The sequence below is a fragment of the Bos grunniens genome, chromosome 16 (genome assembly GCF_055505025.1).
Source record: "Bos grunniens cultivar Pamir isolate PY7600 chromosome 16, Bosgru_T2T1.0, whole genome shotgun sequence".
NCBI lineage: Eukaryota > Metazoa > Chordata > Mammalia > Artiodactyla > Bovidae > Bos > Bos grunniens.
In genome coordinates, this window is record NC_141180.1 from 76,135,475 (window position 1) to 76,155,997 (window position 20,523).

The window sequence follows — 20,523 nt, forward strand, 5'->3', positions numbered from 1 at the left end:
TAAGTCATATAAATCATTAAACTTATGGCCACAAAGCTCAACAGAAATTTTCTGGAAGAAAGCATTTCAAGAGTACTTGGCTATATATCCATTTTAGGTAATCTCATTTATGTTACAACTTCAACTTATTATCAACAATAAACCAATGACTTCCAATGTCTTATCTCTACCCTGGATCAATATTGTATCTGAGAGTCAGTTTCAGATCTCTACTGTCTAATGTGCTGCTTCACATGAATGCCTCAAAGGCACCTTGTGGGTAATTTGTCTAAAAGTAAAATTTAAAAGACAATGAAAATATGACAATCCAAAACCTATGGGATATAGCAAAAGCAGTTCTAAGAAGGAAATTTATAGCAATGCAATCTTATCTCAAGAAACAAGAAAAATCTCAAATAAACAACCTATCCTTATACCTAAAGCAACTAGTATAAGAAGAATAAACAAAACTCAAAGTTAGTGGAAGGAAAGAAATCATAATGATAAGAGCAAAAAAAAATGAAATAGAGACAAAGAAAACAACAGTAAAGATCAATGAAACTAAAAGGTGGCTCTTCAGTAAGATGAACACAATTGAAAAACCTTTAGCAGACTCATCAGGATAAAAAAGTGAGAGGATTCAAATCAATAAAATTAGAAAGGAAAAATAAGTTATAACTGATACCACAGAAACAAAAAGAATCATAAGAGATGACAACAAGCAACTATATGCCAATAAAATGGACAACCTAAAAGTAAAGTTTCTGATGTTTGTCCTAACTGACTCTCAGCAACAAAACCAAAGATCCTGGAGAAACTTTGCATCTTCTTTTCACACGCCATTGTTGTTCAGTCACTAAGTCATGTCTGACTCTTTGCAGCCCTATGGACTGTAGCCTGCCAGGCTCCTCTGTCCTTCACTATCTCCCAAAGTTTGGTCAGATTCATGTCTATTAAGTCAGTGATGCTATCTAACCACCTCATCCTCTGCCGCCCCCTTCACACACTACCTAAGTATAATTGTTGAATAAGACTTTCTGATTCATGAGTGTATCTTGGGTTGTCTGGTTCTCAATTTAACTCTATTCCCACTCTAACCTCTTAATTGGTCTCCCCACCTTCCTCTCCAATTTTCCTTTACCTAGTTAACTCACACACATCTTTCAGCTATTAATTCAAATCTGAGTGTTTTGAGACTTACCCACCTCCTCTTTATACACATTCTAGACAAGATCAGACTCCCACACTTGGTTTTTTGATTCTTCATCAACACCCTTCTCCTTCCTTTTTTTCAGCTTGTTTTTATATATTTAATCAACACTTGACTTTGAATTTCATGTGGTCCAGGTGAGAGCACCAGGCTTCCCTGGTGGCTCAGACGGTAAAGCATCTGCTTGCAATGCAAGAGACCTGAGTTCGATCCCTGGGTTGGGAGGATCCTCTGGAGGAAGAAATGGCAACACTCCAGTACTCTTGCTTGGAAAATCCCATGGATGGAGGAGTCTGGTAGGCTACAGTCCATGGGGTCGCAAAGAGTTGGACATGACTGAACGACTTCACTTCACTCATGTGACTGAATTTAATGTGGTCCAGGTGAGAGCATACATTTAGTTCACAATTCTTTGCTCTGTTTCAAGCACAGTTCTTGCCGGTCTGAAGCGCCTCATCTGCATTATGTCAAACACACTCCTGTTGTTGATTCACAGCTAGTGTGTGCGTGTGTGTGTGTGTGTGTGTGTGTGTGTATGTTGTGGCAAATAATGAACTTCCACCTGAGGACTGACTTTCACAATCTAAAATTATACAGGGAGGCAATATACTCATTGCTAAAAATAAACGTCTTTTTTCAGTTATATTCATTAGGTTTAGTTCTAAAATCTCAGGTTGTCTTCTGAACTTAAAGATATATTCACAAATTATCTCCCCTAAAAATAGCTGATGAAAAATAGAGAAATTATCCAAAAGTTGCATTGGCTGTTAGGGAGTCCCCATGAGCCTACATAATATAGGCTCAGGATAAAAGCAATGATGGCAAAAAAAGAAAACATAAATCTAGAGATGGCACTACATAGAGAAGTGTGAAATAAGATCCAAAAGGCAGGCACATGCCTTTCAAAATTAAGTTAAGTACCTGTTCCACTTAATCATATTTTCCTGAACGAGATGAAAGGCATTAGTCTTCTTCCAAAAGGTAACTTCTTAAAGAAAAAAGATAGTTTCTAAGAAATAGCTTTAACTGTACTAAGCATGTAGAACTCTCCATGTTCCTCTTCTTATTGACATAATGCAGTAAAATATAAATAAAATTTAATCTATTTTATACTTGGTATGGATGCAACTTTCCTCAACCAATAAAAATTCAAGAAAACAGATGATTTCCTAAAATGTACCAGGCTTTTTTTTTTTATCATAAAAGAAAGTACAAGTTTAGAACTATTATCTAGGTAACTCTAAAAAAAAAAAGCACTTTAAAAAGTATAAGACTTATGGTAATCTACTTGCTGTTAGCCCAAATTGGGAACAAGAGACTCTTCAAAAGCACTTTCTTCTCTAATATTAAGAATACCTATATTTAAAATATTTAATCCAGAAGACTTAACTTTCTTTTAGTGAGTTTAAAATATGGAGTAACTCTATGGCAGCGTTACTTTGTATTTCTAAACATAAACCCAACAACACTTAGATTTACCATTCCTGTGGCATAATAAGCAGAATCACCAGGATCTAGGAGTCCTAGGATGAATTCTTTGTTCTTTTCCAGAAATAAGCCCATCATGAAGCTAACATTTCAGAACTGATGCTTTTTATAAGTGATTACTGTATTGGGAAAAAAAAAAAAACTATAGATTTAACAAAAGCTTTCTAAGTGTGGTGAATTTTCATTATAAGAGGTTTGGATATTATGCATTTTGTGCATAATGCACAAAATCCTTTTGATTTAATAAATGTGTATATATATATAGAGTACTGTTATATTTTTGAAAACAGTCGATAAAGACACAGACGGTATTCATGTGGCAGAGAAATAAGGATTTTCCTGTCAGGCAAGCCTCATGGATATTTTGCCAAGTTGTGACAAACATGAACAGAATGATGATTTAAGTTCAGATCTGCTGTCTGTATGACAGAGGACGGAAGGAATGAATGCCAGGCATTTTTAAATTATTATCTGCTAAATTTAACACACACTTTAAAGAGGTTTTGCTCACTTTGGTGCTACCTATTAAGTCTTTTGATTTTAAAAAACTTTGATCTCCATGATAGTTTAAACCTTTTAAGTTAAAGATTAAGTCATGCTTATTTTAGAATGTCTAAAATAGTGTGTACAAACATATATGTTGTATATGTAAATACATACATTATCTGTGTATATATATAAATATAAACAAATAAGAGGAAATTGTATGTAGATTTTATATTCAGAACTAGAAATATCAAACAGCAATATTAGAAATGGATTTCACTCCTAATGCAATATCCATTTCTTCATATCTGTCTATAATTTTTCTTAAAAGCCTAATTTGAGAGAAGGACCTCATTTGAAGTTCTGCTATATGGATTTACCTTATATATGTGCTATAAACAGTTATCACTTATTCATTCCAACAGTGTATCCAACAGCTTATTGAAAGAGTCATAAGAATTCACAAATTTGACTGAACATATGAAAGGAAAAGGGCTTCCCTGGTGGCTCAGATGGTAAAGAATATGCCCACAATGCAGGAGACTCGGGTTTGATCCCTGGCCTGTGAAGATTCCCTTGGAGGAGGAAATGGCAACCTACTCCAGTACTCTTATCTGGAGAATTCCACGGACAGAGGAGCCTGGTCGGCTACAGTCCATGGGGTCTCAAAAGAGTTGGACATGGCTTAATGACTAAAAGACAACAATGAAAAGAAAAGAAATCCTCCCCACATCACATAAGCCCTTGTTATCCTTCGTGTTGTAACACACAAGACTCAACCACCATGACCTAGACATTAATGTCTATGAAGGTCAGAATGAAAATATTATACATCATCTAGCCCTATCTACGAGGTCTTATAATCTTTGCTCTCATTTTATAAATTGCAGGAATTAATTGATTACAAAGGTCAGCACCATAAAATCACAAGGGGAAACTATAATTCCATCTTGAGTCTGTGCTTGTTAAATGACTGCTAGCATTTAAAGCCTCAAAGTTAATTTTATATAAAGTTTTAATTAGAATTTGGAGCAAATACACTCACGAACGCAAATTAATATTTTGACCAGTTTATGTATTTGTAGATACTCTTGTTACAGTGGAAAATATTTCATTAAATTAGAGAAAAACACCCACATCCTTATTTTTCAGTACATCACTTTCTGTATATTACATTCAACATTTATCACATGCATACAAAGGACCTTAGAAGATAACACCTTGGATATTAATTTACTCGATTGTTTTCTTTCTCCTAAGTTTCCAAAATCCAAATTTGTCGATCAGTACATATTTATGGGCTTCCCTGGTGATTCAGCAGTAAAAAATCTGCCTGCCAATGCAGAAGTCGGTTTGATTCCTGGATCAGGAAGATCCCCTAGAGAAGGAAATGGCAACTCACTCCAGTATTTCTCCCGGGGAAATCCCATAGACAGAGGAGCCTAATGGATACAGTCCATGGGATTGCAAAAGAGTCTGACACAACTTAGCAACTTAACAACATATTTATGAAGTAGCTATTTTGACGAGGAGCTGCTGCTGCTGCTGCTGCTAAGTCACTTCAGTTGTGTCCGACTCTGTGCGACCCCATATACGGTAGCCCACCAGGCTCCCCTGTCCCTGGGATTCTCCAGGCAAGAATACTGGAATGGGTTGCCATTGCCTTCTCCAATGCATGAAAGTGAAAAGTGAAAGTGAAGTTGCTCAGTCATGTCTGACTCTTAGTGACCCCATGGACTTCAGCCTACCAGGCTCCTCCGTCCATGGATTTTTCAGGCAAGAGTGCTGGAGTGGGTTGCCATTGCCTTCTCCGTTGACGAGGAGATTCACTAATAAATCATTTAAAGAGCCCTCCTCAACATCTCCTTCTAAACTGTCACTAAGCTAGTACTTTCTAGGTAAGTTAGGGTTGAGTGGCTACATATATGCAAAATTTTCCAGCTTATCTCCTCCAACTTCAAAATATTCTTTCAGGCACCATTTTCCATCTTCAGTGTTCTCAGAAAAGAACAGAATGTATCCAAAGCAAACTAGTAATCCTCAACTTCCTAATCTAGCTTATTCTTACTTTTTATAAATCTTGCTTTATCCATCATTTTTCCTGTACCTTCTACCAGCTCATTTTAAATCATGCAGATTTTTACCATCACAAGGAAATCTTCCACCTCATTCTACTACTTTTAGTGAGCTTCTATACTGATCAATCAACAATCTTCATCTGAAAATTTTACTCTCAGTTGTACTCCTTTGAAACTGGTCTCTTAAGGGTGAATAACAAATGATCTCCTAAACTGTAAACCCAATTGCTTTTCTCAAGCTTCTTACTAAACCTGCCATCATTCATATCTTTCATCTAATATTTTCTCTTAGTCATTCTTAATATTTTATTTTCTTCATAATCAGTAAATAAATCCATCTGTGTTTATTTGGAAACCATGCACCCTTTTCTTTCTACATTTTCTAATTCATCCATTTTACCTGATTAGACACTGGTATTATGTTCTTTAGGTGGCACATATAAGAATTTTATAAAGGAAGCCAGGGGAAAAAGGTGAGTTTGAAAAGATTCCTTGCTCCAAATTAAAGATTAAAAAGTAGTCAACAGAATGTTACCTTTAAGACTTTATGTTGTGAAATGAGAAAGAAATTTATATGCTAGATAAGAATCCCCTCAAAACAGAAACTTGAGTGTGCTTGTTTATATGGTACATGCAATAACTGTGAACTGGAAATCAGCAATAATTATGACAACCATTCTGAAGACTTTCCACCCTTCTCACTTATTCCTCTGTCTGCCCTCATTGCTCTATTCTTTCAAGACCCACAACATAAGCATTTCCATTAACATGGGTCATCTCTTCTCCATTGGTTACTATCCCATCCTTAATGGACTTGCATGCTTTCTTCAACATTTCACTGGAAATAACTGTCAAAGCTTAATAAATCTCTTCTGCAAGTCCCAGATCTTCCTTTTCAGTTCTCTGCATATTACACCTATTTGTCCAAAAATACCTCAAATTCATCATTCCCAAAACAATTTCCATTATTCCATCTATCTTGACCCCAATCTGATTTTTTTCCTCGATGTAATTTTTCTTGGTTTTACTGCCTTGTACTGTCATTTGGATTTAGGAAATCTTAAAATGATATTTCACATTTTGTTCTCTTCTTCTATCTCAACCAATCTGTTGATGATGTCTTCACTTTCTACTTTCATGACTTTTCCTGCATTGAAGTAATTTATCCCTCTCACCTGGCCAAAACCTCACTCCCGCTTTTCCTTTTCTACTTCAGTTGTGTCTTAGCAGAGCATATGGACTTCAGTGGAATGTCTCTTTGACTTCTGCTTGCGCAGATGTTCCAAACTAATACTCCTAAAACTTAGTTACAATTACAGAACTCTCATGTTCAACATCCTGCACCAACTTCCCATTCTAGGTTTCTCTACAGGGCCCTCACAATACTGTAGCAAACTTATCCCAACATTTTCCCAAACACACCATATGCTGCCCAAACCTAAATATTTATTCATTCTTCCAATTTTATATGCACATTTCTTATTTTATTCCTTTGCTAATTCTACAAATCCCTGTTGTTCTGCCTTTTTTTTTTTTTTTTAAGTGAAATTATGATCTTACTTTAGTGAAATCACTGGTTCAAGAACTCTGCTTAATAGGTCTTTTCATCCCATGATATAACCTCTCTCTCTGGTTCCTCTGCCTTTTCTAAATCTAGCCTTAATATATGGAAGTTCATGGTTCATGTACTGTTGAAGCATGGCTTGGAGAATTTTGAGCATTACTTTGCTAGTGTACCAGATGAGTGCAATTCTGCAGTAGTTTGAACATTTTTTGGCATTGCCTTTCTTTGAAATTGGAATGAAAACTGACCTTTTCCAGTCCTGTTGCTACTACTGTTTTCCAAATTTGCTGGCATATTGAGAACAGCACTTTCACAGCATCATCTTTTAGGATTTGAAACAGCTCAACTGGAATTCCATCACCTCCACTAGGTTTGTCCATAATGATGCTTTCTAAGGCCCAGTTGACTTCACATTCCAATATGTCTGGCTCTAGGTAAGTGATCACACCATCGTGATTATCTAGGTCGTGAAGATCTTTTTTGTTCAATTCTTCTGTGTATTCTTGCCACTTCTTCTTAATGTTTTCTGCTTCTGTTATGTCCATACCATTTCTGTCCTTTATATGAGCCCATTTTTGCATGAACATTCCCTTGGTATCTCCAACTTTCTTGAAGAGATCTCTAGTCTTTCCCATTCTAATATTTTCATCTATTTCTTTGCATTGATCAAAGGCAGAGGAGCCAGAGATCAAATTGCCAACATCCATTATATCATCGAAAAAGCAAGAGAGTTCCAGAAAAACATCCTCTTCTGCTTTACTGACGCCAAAGCCTTTGACTGTGTGGATCACAAGAAGCTGTGAAAAATCCTTAAAGAGATGGGAATCCCAGACTACCTGACCTGTCTCCTGAGAAATCTGTATGCAGGTCAGGAAGAAACACTTAGAACTGGACATGAACAAAAGACTGGTTCCAAATCAGGAAAGGAGTACATCAAGGCTGTATATTTCCACTCTGCTTATTTAATTTATATGCAGTGTACATCATGCAAAATGCCAGGCTGGATGAAGCATAAGCTGGAATCAAGATTGCTGGGAGAAATATCAATAACCTTAGATATGCAGATGACACCACCTTTATGGCAGAATAACCTCAGATATGCAGATGACACCACCCTTATGGCAGAAAGTGAGGAGGAACTAAAAAGCCTCTTGATGAAAGTGCAAGAGGAGAGTGAAAAAGTTGGCTTAAAGCTCAACATTCAGAAAATTAAGATCATGGCATCTGGTCCCATCACTTCATGGGAAATAGACGGGGAAACAGTGGAAACAGTGTCAGACTTTATTTTTGGGGGGCTCCAAAATCACTGCAGATGGTGACTGCAGCCATGAAATTAAAGACGCTTACTCCTTGGAAGGTAGATTATGGCCAACCTAGATAGCATATTGAAAAGCAGAGACATTACTTTGCCAACAAAGGTCCGTCTAGTCAAGGTTATGGTTTTACGAGTGGTCATGTATGGATGTGAGAGTTGGACTGTGAAGAAAGCTGAGCACCGAAGAATTGATGCTTTTGAACTGTGGTGTTGGAGATGACTCTTGAGAGTCCATGGACTGCAAGGAGATCCAACCAGTCCATTCTAAAGGAGATCAGCCCTGGGATTTCTTTGGAAGGAATGATGCTAAAGCTGAAACTCCAGTACTTTGGCCACGTCATGCAAAGAGCTGACTCACTGGAAAAGACTCTGATACTGGGAGGGATTGAGGGCAGGAGGAAAAGGGGATGACAGAGGATGAGATGGCTGGATGGCATCACGGACTCGATGGACGTGAGTTTGAGCGAACTCCAGGAGTTGGTGATGGACAGGGAGGCCTGGCGTGTTGCAGTTCATGGGGTCGCAAAGAGTCGGACACAACTAAGTGACTGAACTGAACTGAACTGAAGAGGAACTAAAAAGCCTCTTGATGAAAGTTAAAGAGGAGAGTGAAAAAATTGGCTTAAAACTCAACATTCAGAAAACGAAGATCATGGCATCTGGTCCCATCACTTCATGGCAAATAGATGGGGAAACAATGAAAACAGTGACTTTATTTTCTTGGACAGAAAAATCATTGCAGATGGTGACTGCAGCCATGAAATTAAAAGACGTTTGCTCCTTGAAAGAAAAGCTATGGCCAACCTAGATAGCATATTCAAAATCAGAGACATTACTTTGCCAACAAAAGTCCATCTAGTCAAAGCTATAATCTGTCCAGTAGTTATGTATGGATGTGAGAGTTGGACTATAAAGAAAGCTGAGTGCCGAAGAATGGATGCTTTGGAACTGTGGTGTTAGAGAAGACTCTTGAGACTCTCTTGGACTGCAAGGAGATAAAACCAGTCCATCCTAAAGGAAATCAGTCCTGAATATTCACTGGAAGGACTGATGGTGAAGCTGAAACTCCAATACTTTGGCCATCTGATGCAAAGAGCTAACTCATTTGAAAAGACCCTGATGCTGAGAAAGATTGAAGGCAGGACAAGAAGGGGATGACAAAGGATGAGATGGCTGGTTTTCATCGCTGACTCAATGGACATGAGTTTGAGTAACCTCTGGGAGCTCATGATGGACAGGAAAGCCTGGTTTGCTGCAATCCATGTGTTCGTAAAGAGTCAGACATGACTGAGTGACTGAACTGAACTGATGAACCCCCCACTGAGATTTATTTGCATCTCATGGGATGTACTTATTATTCCACCTTGTATTATTATTGCCTGTATAATCTTCTCCTGCCTACCCTCATTTCTGGATTGTAAACTCATTGAGAAAAAAAGAAAAAAACAAACAAAAAACAATGCACATTGTGGTGCTCTTCATTAAACAAGAGCTCAATAAACATTTGTTAAATTGGGTTAGCCAAGCAAAGTTTTGCCAAAAATTAAGGGAATTCATTTTAATAATTCCTAACAGACACACTTTTCTCCCTTAGTGTTTTCTGTACAGATCAGGAGAAGAGGTTGAGAACAATAAAAAGCCAAACAATTTCATTCACTTGCCTTATATAAGCATGCATACACTGGGTAAATTAGACCAGAGGAATTAGTGAAGTGTGTTTAAGCCACCAAGGAAAACATTACTATATTACCACAGCTTTTTATTACATACTGGAGAGGCCCAAAATAATTAAAGGGGTTTAAGAAGATCTTGCTTTAGCCCCGGAGTGTGAATTATAAATAGACGAATACTAGGTAAATGCTAGTAGTGTGTTCCACTGGCAGAAAATTTCTAATTAAAACAACTTACCTTATAACTGAGATAACCAAGCAGTATTGTTTCAAAGAGACTTATCAGTGCCACTAAAACCTAAAATATAAATTATGCCTTAATGAGAAGATGCAAAAAAGATATATATTCTGAATATACTATCAATTTATAAATATATGCCTATGTATGTGTGTGCACATATGAGTATGTATATATATCATATATGATATAGGGATTGAAACCGTATACAAGGCCTCGTGTCCTTGTCTTTTGGAGTAAAATGGTGACTCAAGAGTTAATGATTGGGAAATATGAAGATACAGAAACAAGGAAAATCTGTTGGGCTAAAGAACTGATAACAATTTAGACTATAATTCTGGTACATAACAGTATCACTGGAATCCCACAGAAAGATACAGATAAAAGCCTGTTTTTACAGGAAGCAGACTCCCTATCCAGATGAAAACTGCTGACCATAAGAACATACACCCTAGACTAGTTGAAAGCAGAAGGTTGATCATGCTCAAAACTTCACCTTGATGCCAACCAATCCAAGAAATGTCCATGAGCTGATTACACCCTGCTTTTTGAACACTATAAAACTCCTCATATCCCCTCCAAGAGGGGTCACACAGTCTTCAAGGCATTAGCCCACTGTGGCCCCCTTTGCCTGGCAAAGCAATTAAAGCTACTCTTTTCTACTTCACCCAAAATTCTGTCTCCGTGTTTCTATTTGACTCTGGTGAACAGAGACCGAGTTTCAGCAACAGAGGTGCTGTTTGACACTCTTAACTTCTATATACAAGTGGTAGGGAGCAGGCTGTCCTGGGCACTGCAGTTTAGTTTTTATAATGTCTAATACTCCTCAGTAAGTCTTTTAAAATTTATTACCACAAATGTTAAGTGTGGGATTAGAATAGTCAGATGACTGGAATTTGAATGATATGTATCCTTGATACACACAATCACATGACTGCTCCACCATAAAACCAGCCACACAGCCTCCCTCTCAGTTCACCTGCCAAAAATGGCAGTTCCCTACAGAAAAATCAAAGAATACAAGCTTGGAGTTAGAGGGTATTTGCATCCTATCATCCACCTCAAACAAAGGTAAACAGTAACATCCTTGAACATTAAAGCAAATGGTCCAAGATACTTTCAGATTCCGTCTGAACAGACTTCATAACCAATCCCCGTTCTGCAGTGGACATGGGCATCCTGCACTGCCCTAGACAAGTCCCCGCCTTTCTCTCTCATCTCTACTCCTCATACAATTTCCTCAGCTCAACTCCCAAAGAACAGTGGCTCCAACAGAAAGGACATCCAAATTGTCTTGTGTTAAAGACTCTAAGCACTTTGGGAGAGAGGAATACTAAGCAAGTATCAACATGAAGTATTTAAGGTAACAAATATATTTGTTCATAGATTTGTGAGGGTTAAGTCAACCTGTCAGAAAAGCAGATGCCCTAGAGTTTTAGATTCTGACTCCTGTTTTAATGAAAATTTTGATATAGGTGCATATTAAAACATAAGGATAATTTAAAAACATATGAATGCATGACAATATAAGTAAAATAAGTCCGGAAGTGCATACAGTAGCCAGACATTATTAAAATAGAAAAGTTGAACTTTTTAGAGTTTCCCCACAAATTTTCTAACTCATGTGTGCCATTCTAAAGGTACACATTGTTAGGTGACCTTGAAACCATTTTCAGGATGAATTACTCAAAATCCTATTGAAAAATGAGCGTTCATATTTAAAGATATCACTCTTAAGTAAGAAACAATTTGAATGATCAAAATATATTTCAAGGCCATATATAATTATTCAGAAAAATACTAACTTACTTTATATGTATGCACCTCACTGATGGATAATATAGGAATCTAACTCAGAAATTAAAAACTGCATTTTTACTGAAACTAAAATATTTGAAAAGAGTTATTTGTAAGTTAATGACACTGCTATAAGATTCACTAAAAAAAAAAAACATAAAACACAACTTATAAAATAGGAAATATGCAAACACAGTAAAAACTTGATTTCATAGTAATAAACACAATGCATACATAATCAAAATAATTCATAGTTGCATATAAAATGTACAGATCTCAGAATCACCCTGATGTTAAATGACAAACCAAATATTTTATTTTAAAGTATTTTAATGTTTGCTTATAAACAATGAGTCTTAGAATCTTTCCATTCCTTCCAGATTCAACTATCTTCCAATCTCTAATGCTTTTAATCTTAGAGACTCTACTCTTTGAATAATTTTTGCTTTTGAAAATTAACAAAACTAAAAAGCATCTGAAGGAAAGAGACAGGAGTAGAGGAAATGTGAAGTTGTAAAAACTTTGCTAGGCATGAAAATCAACAGAAAAAAGAACAAAGAACAACACACAGGACTCCAGGAAACACACCAAATATGTAATTCAGAAGCACTGTTCCCTTCACATTTCCTTACTCCTTCTTCAGGACCCTTTTAATGCCAGAGCATACTTTTTGTTTATTTGCAAAATTATCTACTAAGGGACCAAGCTCTTCCCATTGGTAATAAGAGCTATTGGTTCATTTGTTTATTCATTTAACAATTATTCATCAAGATTCTGCCATGCCCCTGATATTGAGAACATAAGGTAAAAAGGCAAACGTGGTTAAGGACTTTTGACTAATTTTTCAAACATGGATGTAACCTAAGAATTTAGGAACACATAAATTAGTTTGGAGAACTTGTTGTGATTTCAAACATTGTTTTACTCAAGCTTTCTGAAGTCTAATCCTGACCATGAGGAAATTCTCAACAGGTAGAATGCAAGGCTCAGGTTAACATAAAGAAATAAAAACTTCAAGATGTGCATTAAGGTTAATTAAACAATAAGCAATTTTAATTGTTTATTTTTAATATCAATAATTTTCTCCCCAATAGTACTGCCTGTAAAATATGAGTACATCTAGACATATAGGAATAAAACAAAATTGTACATAACCTGTAAGCCCCATAAAGGTAGACTTCTGTTCACCCAAAAGATATGAGACCTATAAAAAGAATGATAAGACATTAGATTTTTCCAAGTGAAAAAAACATTCATTTTCAAATTTTGATAAAAGTTGAAAATATTTAAATGTTGTTAACATAAAGAGACAATAAAATAGAGACAATATATTAACATCAAAATTAAAATTAGGGAAAAAACCTTTATACTGGTTTAATTTTCTTTTTGGTAATATTCATTTCTATTTCAGGGAAAAAACTCTTCTTTATTTTGTTTTCGGTCTCATACTAATCAAAAGAAAAGACCATGGACTCTTATTTAAAGAATGAAAATGCCAGGGGAGAAAAACTCCAAACCATTTGCTAAACAATACTCCAGTGAAAAGTCACTTAAACACCTTCAATAAACTCTAGCATTTTATTATTTTTAAACAACATTTTGTCAGTACAAATTCAACAGTAGAAATAATCAGAATAAAGTCAGTAACTCAGGTTGAAGGGGTGGCTCAGACAGTAAAGAATTCACTTGCCAAGCAGGAGACCCAGGTTTGATCCCTGGATCAGGAAGATCCCTGGAGAAGGGAATGGCAGCCCACTCCAGTATTTATGTTTGGGAAATCCCAGGGACAGAGTAGACTGGGGGGCTGCAGTCCATGGGTCACAAAGAGTTGGACATGACTGGAGCGACTAACACTTTCAGATTGTAAAGCACATTAATATTTGGGCTTTCCTGGTGGCTCAGATGGTAAAGCGTCTGCCCACGATGCGGGAGAACCAGAGTTTGATCCCTGGGTTGGGAAGATACCCTGGAGAAGCAAATGGCAACCCACTCCAGTATTCTTGCCTGGAAAATCCCATGGACAAAGGACCCTAGTAGGCTGCAGTTCATAGATTCGCGAAGAGTTGGACATGACTGAGCGACTTCACTCAGTCTAACTAATACTAACACTTTCAGATTGTAAAGCACATTAATATTTAGATTAGTATTAATATTTAATAAAATATTTAATATACCACCCCCCAAAAAAACTGTGACTGAGGTTAGCATAAAACATTATGCAGAATAAGGAGTAATTATCTTTAAATGTGTCTTAAAAGTGCTATTATCTTTGATGCTAAAAATCATTTATAGTCTGCAAAGAACATCATATATTCTAATGTACGACTAGTTACAATTTTTCACTGTTTATACTTCATCCCTATCTACATCATTTGGTGCACAGCTGATTCAAATACTAGTCATTCCCAGCAACATACTCTACTCAGGAAAAGATGAAAATAGCTATATTACATTGCCCAAAAAATGCAAACAAAAAAACTACAAACAGAACTAAGCCCACTCACTACAGTGATAAAGTATTCGAGGAATCCCAAAACAGAGTGTGTATTTTTAAATCTTTGAATCATTTTATTTTGGGTAATATGTTAAACAAACACAAAGAGCAATAAACTCTTTAAAATTCCTTGTTTAAAAAAGAACTGTAAAATTTAGAAGACTATTCAAAGAAAATACCTAGTATATTCACTTGCTCCTTGGAAGTAAAGCTATGAAACCTAAATAGCGAATTAAAAAGCAGAGACATCACTTTTCGGACAAAGGTTCATATAGACAAACCTATGGTTTTTCCAGTAGTCATCCAGTATGGACGTGAAAGTTAGACCATAAAAAAGGCTAAAGTGCTGAAGAATTGATGCTTTCAAACTGTGGTGCTGGAGAAGACTCTTGAGAGTCCCTTGGGCTGCAAGATCAAACCAGTCAATCCTAAACGAAATCAACCCTCAATATTCATTGGAAGGACTGATACTGAAGCTTCAATACTTTGACCACCTGATAAAAAGAGCTGACTCATTGGAAAAGACCCTGATGCTGGAAGAGACTGAGGGCAGGAGGAGAAAGGGACGACAGAGGATGAGATGATTGGATGGCATCATTGACTCAATGGACATGAATTTGAGCAAACTCTGGAAGAAAATTAAGCATAGGAAAGCCTGGTGTGCTGTAGTCCACAGGGTTGCAAAGAGTCAGACATGGCTTAGCAACTGAATTATAACAACAATCTAGTATATTATTCTTTGTGATTCTAGAATATAACATTATCTGGATTACTGACTTCTTTTGCTCCAAACCAAACCTGCACCATTTCCCAGCAAAATAGGTCTTCTCGGCCTTTCACATCTCAGTAAGTGGCACCAAATTTCATTGTGTTTGGTTAGCCAAAGACTTGGGCATCATCTTAGGTGCTTTCCTGCCATCTATCTATAAATACTGAATACATGAGTCACCAAACCCTTCCAATTCTTTCCACCAAATATCTGTAAAATGTATCTACTTCTCTTCATATCTATGGCCAGAACCACCTTACTATAAATGATCATTTTCTTACAATTGTGCTCTTGTAAAAGCCAAAACCTGGACCCTACACTTCCTTTTGTTTTCTATATTTTTTCTCCAAATTTCAACTACACAGATTCCTTCTAATGCATGTCATGTCACATCACCCCACTGAACCCTGACACTTTACTTGTGTTAAGATAAAGACCAAAACTTGGACCCTGGCACTCTTAGACTTAGTCAACTAAGTCTAAGCAGTGACACACTGCTTCCTATTGCAGCCCTTTTAACATGTTCTTCCCTCATCAGAGATCTCTCAGCTCAACTTTCTCTCAGGGAAATCTTTCTGGAAACTTCCCCTTGATCAATGCAGCCAAGGAATCTCTTAGGCCATGTCACTCACTATACCTCTGCCTCCACTCATCTCAGGAGTAACCTTAAATTTGTTTGTTAATGTACCTCTTTAATACTTGTATCTTCACTGAACTGCAAGTTCCGTACGATGGAGTATATCTCTTTTACTCACCATTATGGTACTAATGTCTTCCCAAGTACAGTAGTCTAGGCATTCAATACAGACAAATGGATGGAGCCAGGAAAGGCAAAATGTGGATGATGAACTCAGCACCACTCTCCTTTCCAGAACATACCTTATTATGTTCTCAGTAACACTTGAAAAATGAAGTCAAAACAAAGTATGCAGGAACAAAGAGGAACGTATAATATATAGGTTGGTTTTTTCGTACATAGAAATGGTATGTTATAAAATACAAAATAAGGAGATAGAAAACTCATAAAATAAATTCAAAAGCAAAAAATAAATTATAAAATCATAAAATAAATTGCTAATCATAAGTTTGAGAGCATTTTCAAAAGGAAATTGGTAGTGAATACAGATTTACTAAAAGCTAATTATCTAATTAATGACATTTTCTTTGATCTGACATGTTGTTTTAATAGGTCTTGAAATATCAGAGTACTTAAATTTAAATAAGCCTGTGAAGAAAAAATTTTAAGTACAAGACTGTATCATGTGGAATAAGTTTCATAGTCCTTAAAAAAACATTTCTACAAAACTCGAATATGTAAATTTCAATGTGAAGTGACATTGCCATTGGAAAGTTGTCTTTTACATCCCCTTACCAGGCATTAAATTAAATTAAATACACAGGAGGAAAATGTACACATTCTAGCAAAAAGGTAGTGCCCAAACTCTCTTCATAAAATACATTTATCATGAAAAAAGAATGTGGGATCTGATCTCCATGTTCCTTGAAAACTACCAAAACGAATGAGAGGTGAAACTGAAACTAGCAGCTAGCCTCTAATTCCAAATGAGCTTCAATCCCATTGACAAAAAGGTGCTCAGAGGATAGACTTGCACAGAAATATCGATTGCAGTGTTACATATGGCAGAATAGTAACTGGAATCTACCTAACCAACAAGAGATTTAAATTAACTTGCTCATCATCAACAACAGCAAAAAGGCCATCAACAAGAAAAAAAAAAGTCATTGGTAAAAATGATGTATATTTTGTATCAATATGACTGTGGTACCTGTATGTGTGTATCGATGCAATTTACAGAAGATTGGCAGTCAAAACACTAAAAATACTTTTTTGTAGGTATTGAGATTTTAGGTAATGTTTACTTCCTTTCCCTCACCCTAAGTATTTCTATTGCAATAATCATGAACCATTTGTACAATCGTAAGAATAAAACAGATTTCATTTTTTAAACTATAAGAACAGAACAACAAGAATGAACATAAAAACAACCTTTGGGACTTCCCTGGGAGTCCAGTTGCTAAGACTCTGTGCTCCCAATGCAGGGGAGCTGGGGTTCAATCCTTGGTTGGGGAACTAGTTCCACACATGCCACAGTTAAGACCCAGTGCAGCCAAATAAACAAATACATATTTTTAAAAGTAAATAAAAATAAAATTTATATTATTTAGCTAGTTTAATTTGTTAATTTATTATTATATAAATAATATTATTTATGTGTAATACATTATGGGCTTCCCAGGTGACTCAGTGGTAAAGTATCCACCTGCCAATGTAGAAAACGTGGGTTCAATCTCTTGGTCAGGAAGATCGCCTGGAGAAGGAAATGGCAACCCACTCCAGTATTCTTGCCGGGGAAATCCCATACACGGAAGAGCCTGGTGGGTTACAGCAGGTTGCAAAGAGTCAAACATGACTTAGTAACTAAACTACCATCACCATATAATATATAAATAAAAATAATAAAAATATAACATTTATTATTTATATGGCTTAACTAGGCCTATAGATAAAAATCACATTGAAGAATGATTATGAAAACTGGAAGAACTATATCAAACAATGGAAATAATAGTAGTTAGATATGAAAAGTTAATGACGCAACCCCAGCCACTCTTGACAGCTCACTTATTTATGGTGAATAAATACCTCTCCTAAAGGTAAGGAAATAGCTGCTGAAAATGTCAGAACTGCTTTGGCAGCAGAGGTAGAGGTCAGGGGTAAAAATGTTAACTGGAAGAATCAAGCATCTGGTAAACACAGAAAAGTTATAGGGTCATTGCCTGGGGCAGAATTCATATGAAAGACTTGTGGGTCACAGCTCAAGAGGAACTTGGGTTGACAAAGCTCCAAACTCAGTAGGCAAGCTTGTATTGTATTAACAAAAGTTTAAGACCAATAAATCAAAGCGGAAAATTATGACACTCTCTTAATCATAACAAATCCTAAGAAATGAGGATTCCTTAAAATGGCCACATTTTAAGGATGGACAAAATTTAGCATAAATTTATCATTTGACCAGGATACTGAAGCATAGTAGAGTCTTGACAATATATTACAAAGATTTTCCAATAACTGAATCCTTTCAAAATGGGTATACTTCCCACTGGGCTTCCCAGGTGACTCAGTGGTAAAACATCTGCCTGCCAATGGAGGAGATGCAGGTTTGATCCCTAGGTTAGGAAGATCCCTTGAAGAAGGAAATGGCATTCTTGACTGGGAAACCCCATGGACAGAGGAGCCTGGGGAGCTACAATCTATGGGGTCATAAAAGAGTTGGACACTTCTTAGCGACTAAAATAACAACAATACTTCACACCACTGTTGGAGATGCGGCAGAGAGAACTAAACGCTGAGTCTTTGAAATAATAGACTCTTAAGAGTCTTTCCATCAGACACACATGGGCTGACGTAGAAGTGGCTTCCTATCAATGTTATTTTTTTTTCCCCTTCCATGGTACAGAGTTGGGTGTAAAAAGCTACTCTTTGGCCAAAGGTGACTTTCTCAGCCTCTGGGTCATGGTATGACTGTGTCACTGATTCCCCAGTGAGATCTAGGTATGAAACACAAGTAAAAGTGATACTCCTTCGTCGGCCAATAACTTTAACAACTGTATCTTTTCCCATGTTCTCTTCATCTTTCTGAAAGCTGACTACAAAGTGGTGTAGGGTCTTAGGACAGCACATAGCCACTGAGTGAAAGTGGTTCCATGTAGGACACTGAACTTACCATGCTATAGGGTATGTCTGTGTGTGTGTGTGTGTGTGAACATCACCATATGGAGAAGATGAACCCTGACTAGGAACACCAGCACCGGAATCTGGTGAAGAAATCCTTTTGAATTGTTCAGATTGCCTGTTGGAACACTTGGGGATGCTTTATCTATACTATATAATCAATGCATACGAGAGAAGAAAAGGTCAATATTATGATATTCAATCTCACTGGTCACCAAATATTTAAACATACTGCAAAAATTAAATTTCTTATTTTAATAGTTATTACCCTAAAGAAGAAAGGGTCTTTAAAATTAGAACATCATGTCAACACACTTGTGGCTCCATTAGGCACTTATTCTAAATGTAAATCCCATTACCATAAAATATGAGCACATTTACATGATTCTTACTTTGTCTTTGTCATTTGATATTGAAGATTGATAATCACTTCAACAATTTTTAAAGTGGGAAAGGATGCATAAGTTTTGACCTAGTGAAGAACTGTAAGCGCCAGCAGGCAATAAAGACAATGCTGATGGCTCAGTTCTCAATGAAATCCATAAACTACATGATAGATGTGTTTCCTTTGCTAATACCTTGAAATCATTTATTACGAACTGTGCCTCCATGAGAGCTTGCCATTTGCACAATTTCATACATTAACAGTAAAATTCTTTTCATATCCTTCTGTTTGTCCACACCCACATTTTCCCATCAGTTTCGACTCCTGGGACTTAAAAATGAAGCAAAGTGGCACAAAATATCTGCATCTTTGTTATGTCAGAATTTCTAATTCAATTAATCTCTTTGCCAAATTAGCCTGATTATTTTAAAATAGAGTCTGTGTCTGTAAAGGTCACTGCTGTTTTTCATTAACCAATACTACCCTGATGGGAACTAAACAGAACAATGTATTCAAAATGGAGCCATGAGTTATTTTGTTATGCTTTTTTAATTGCAGTAATCTGATTTTTCAAATGTATACCCTCTGTAATTACAGTTGAACATTCTTACTAATATGACAGAGAAGTTAATTATTGGAAACTGCTCACTGTTTTCAAATAATATTATTTCACTCTTCTATTACTTGCCAATGCTCTTTCATTATAAAAAGGATCCTGTCATGCCTCATTTTATGATTCTCAGGTATCTCTAAAGTACATTTCTTTTATAAATCACCAAGTTTTAAAAACAATGCTGGTGTATCAGTGACAGAAATACATGGGGGACACTTGGAGAATCCACAGAAACTACTCCTAACCCAGAGTGGTGATATAGGAGATAGACGGACTCCTAAAATGGACAGCTGGTGTTTGTTTAGTGGTGTAAGATTGAAGCTTTGTTCTCACCCAGACACTCTGGGGACAAAGCTAGTGGCTGAAGCTGACCTCTGCTGAAGTAAAGAGATAAGGTGCCCACTCCTGAGTTCAAGGAAGACTTCACTTCTGCACATGCGCAGGAAGGCTCCTTGAGGGTCAAAAAGGGAGGGTGTCCATAATAAGTGTGGACACGCACCCACAGGTGAGATGGGGTCCATTTTATCGAAAAGATGCACATGCACATTGGGGAGGGTCTTAGGACCAGTGAATGAAGAAAGAAACAAGATAACTGGCCAAAAGTAAACCAAGACCCACAAGGACTGTCTTGTGTAAGTGATTTAAGTCACCTCTTAACTGTGTTCCTCGTTCAGGACTCCTGC

General features: G+C 36.6%; 1 protein-coding gene across 15 annotated transcripts in view; it reads right to left on the reverse strand.

Moving 5' to 3' along the window:
- The window catches only part of KCNT2 (potassium sodium-activated channel subfamily T member 2), a 431,812-nt gene that overhangs the window by 259,524 nt on the left and 151,765 nt on the right, over positions 1–20,523 (reverse strand). For all 15 annotated transcript variants that reach the window (XR_015143756.1, XR_015143755.1, XR_015143754.1 and 12 more), the window contains exons 4-5: positions 12,981–13,029; positions 10,029–10,088 (exon numbers count right to left, since the gene is read on the reverse strand). Coding sequence is in view for 8 of the 15 variants with exons in the window: in XM_086345575.1 (XP_086201701.1) it covers positions 10,029–10,088; positions 12,981–13,029 (109 nt within the window). In the remaining 7 variants the exon portion in view is untranslated. The remainder of the gene's footprint in view (positions 1–10,028; positions 10,089–12,980; positions 13,030–20,523) is intronic.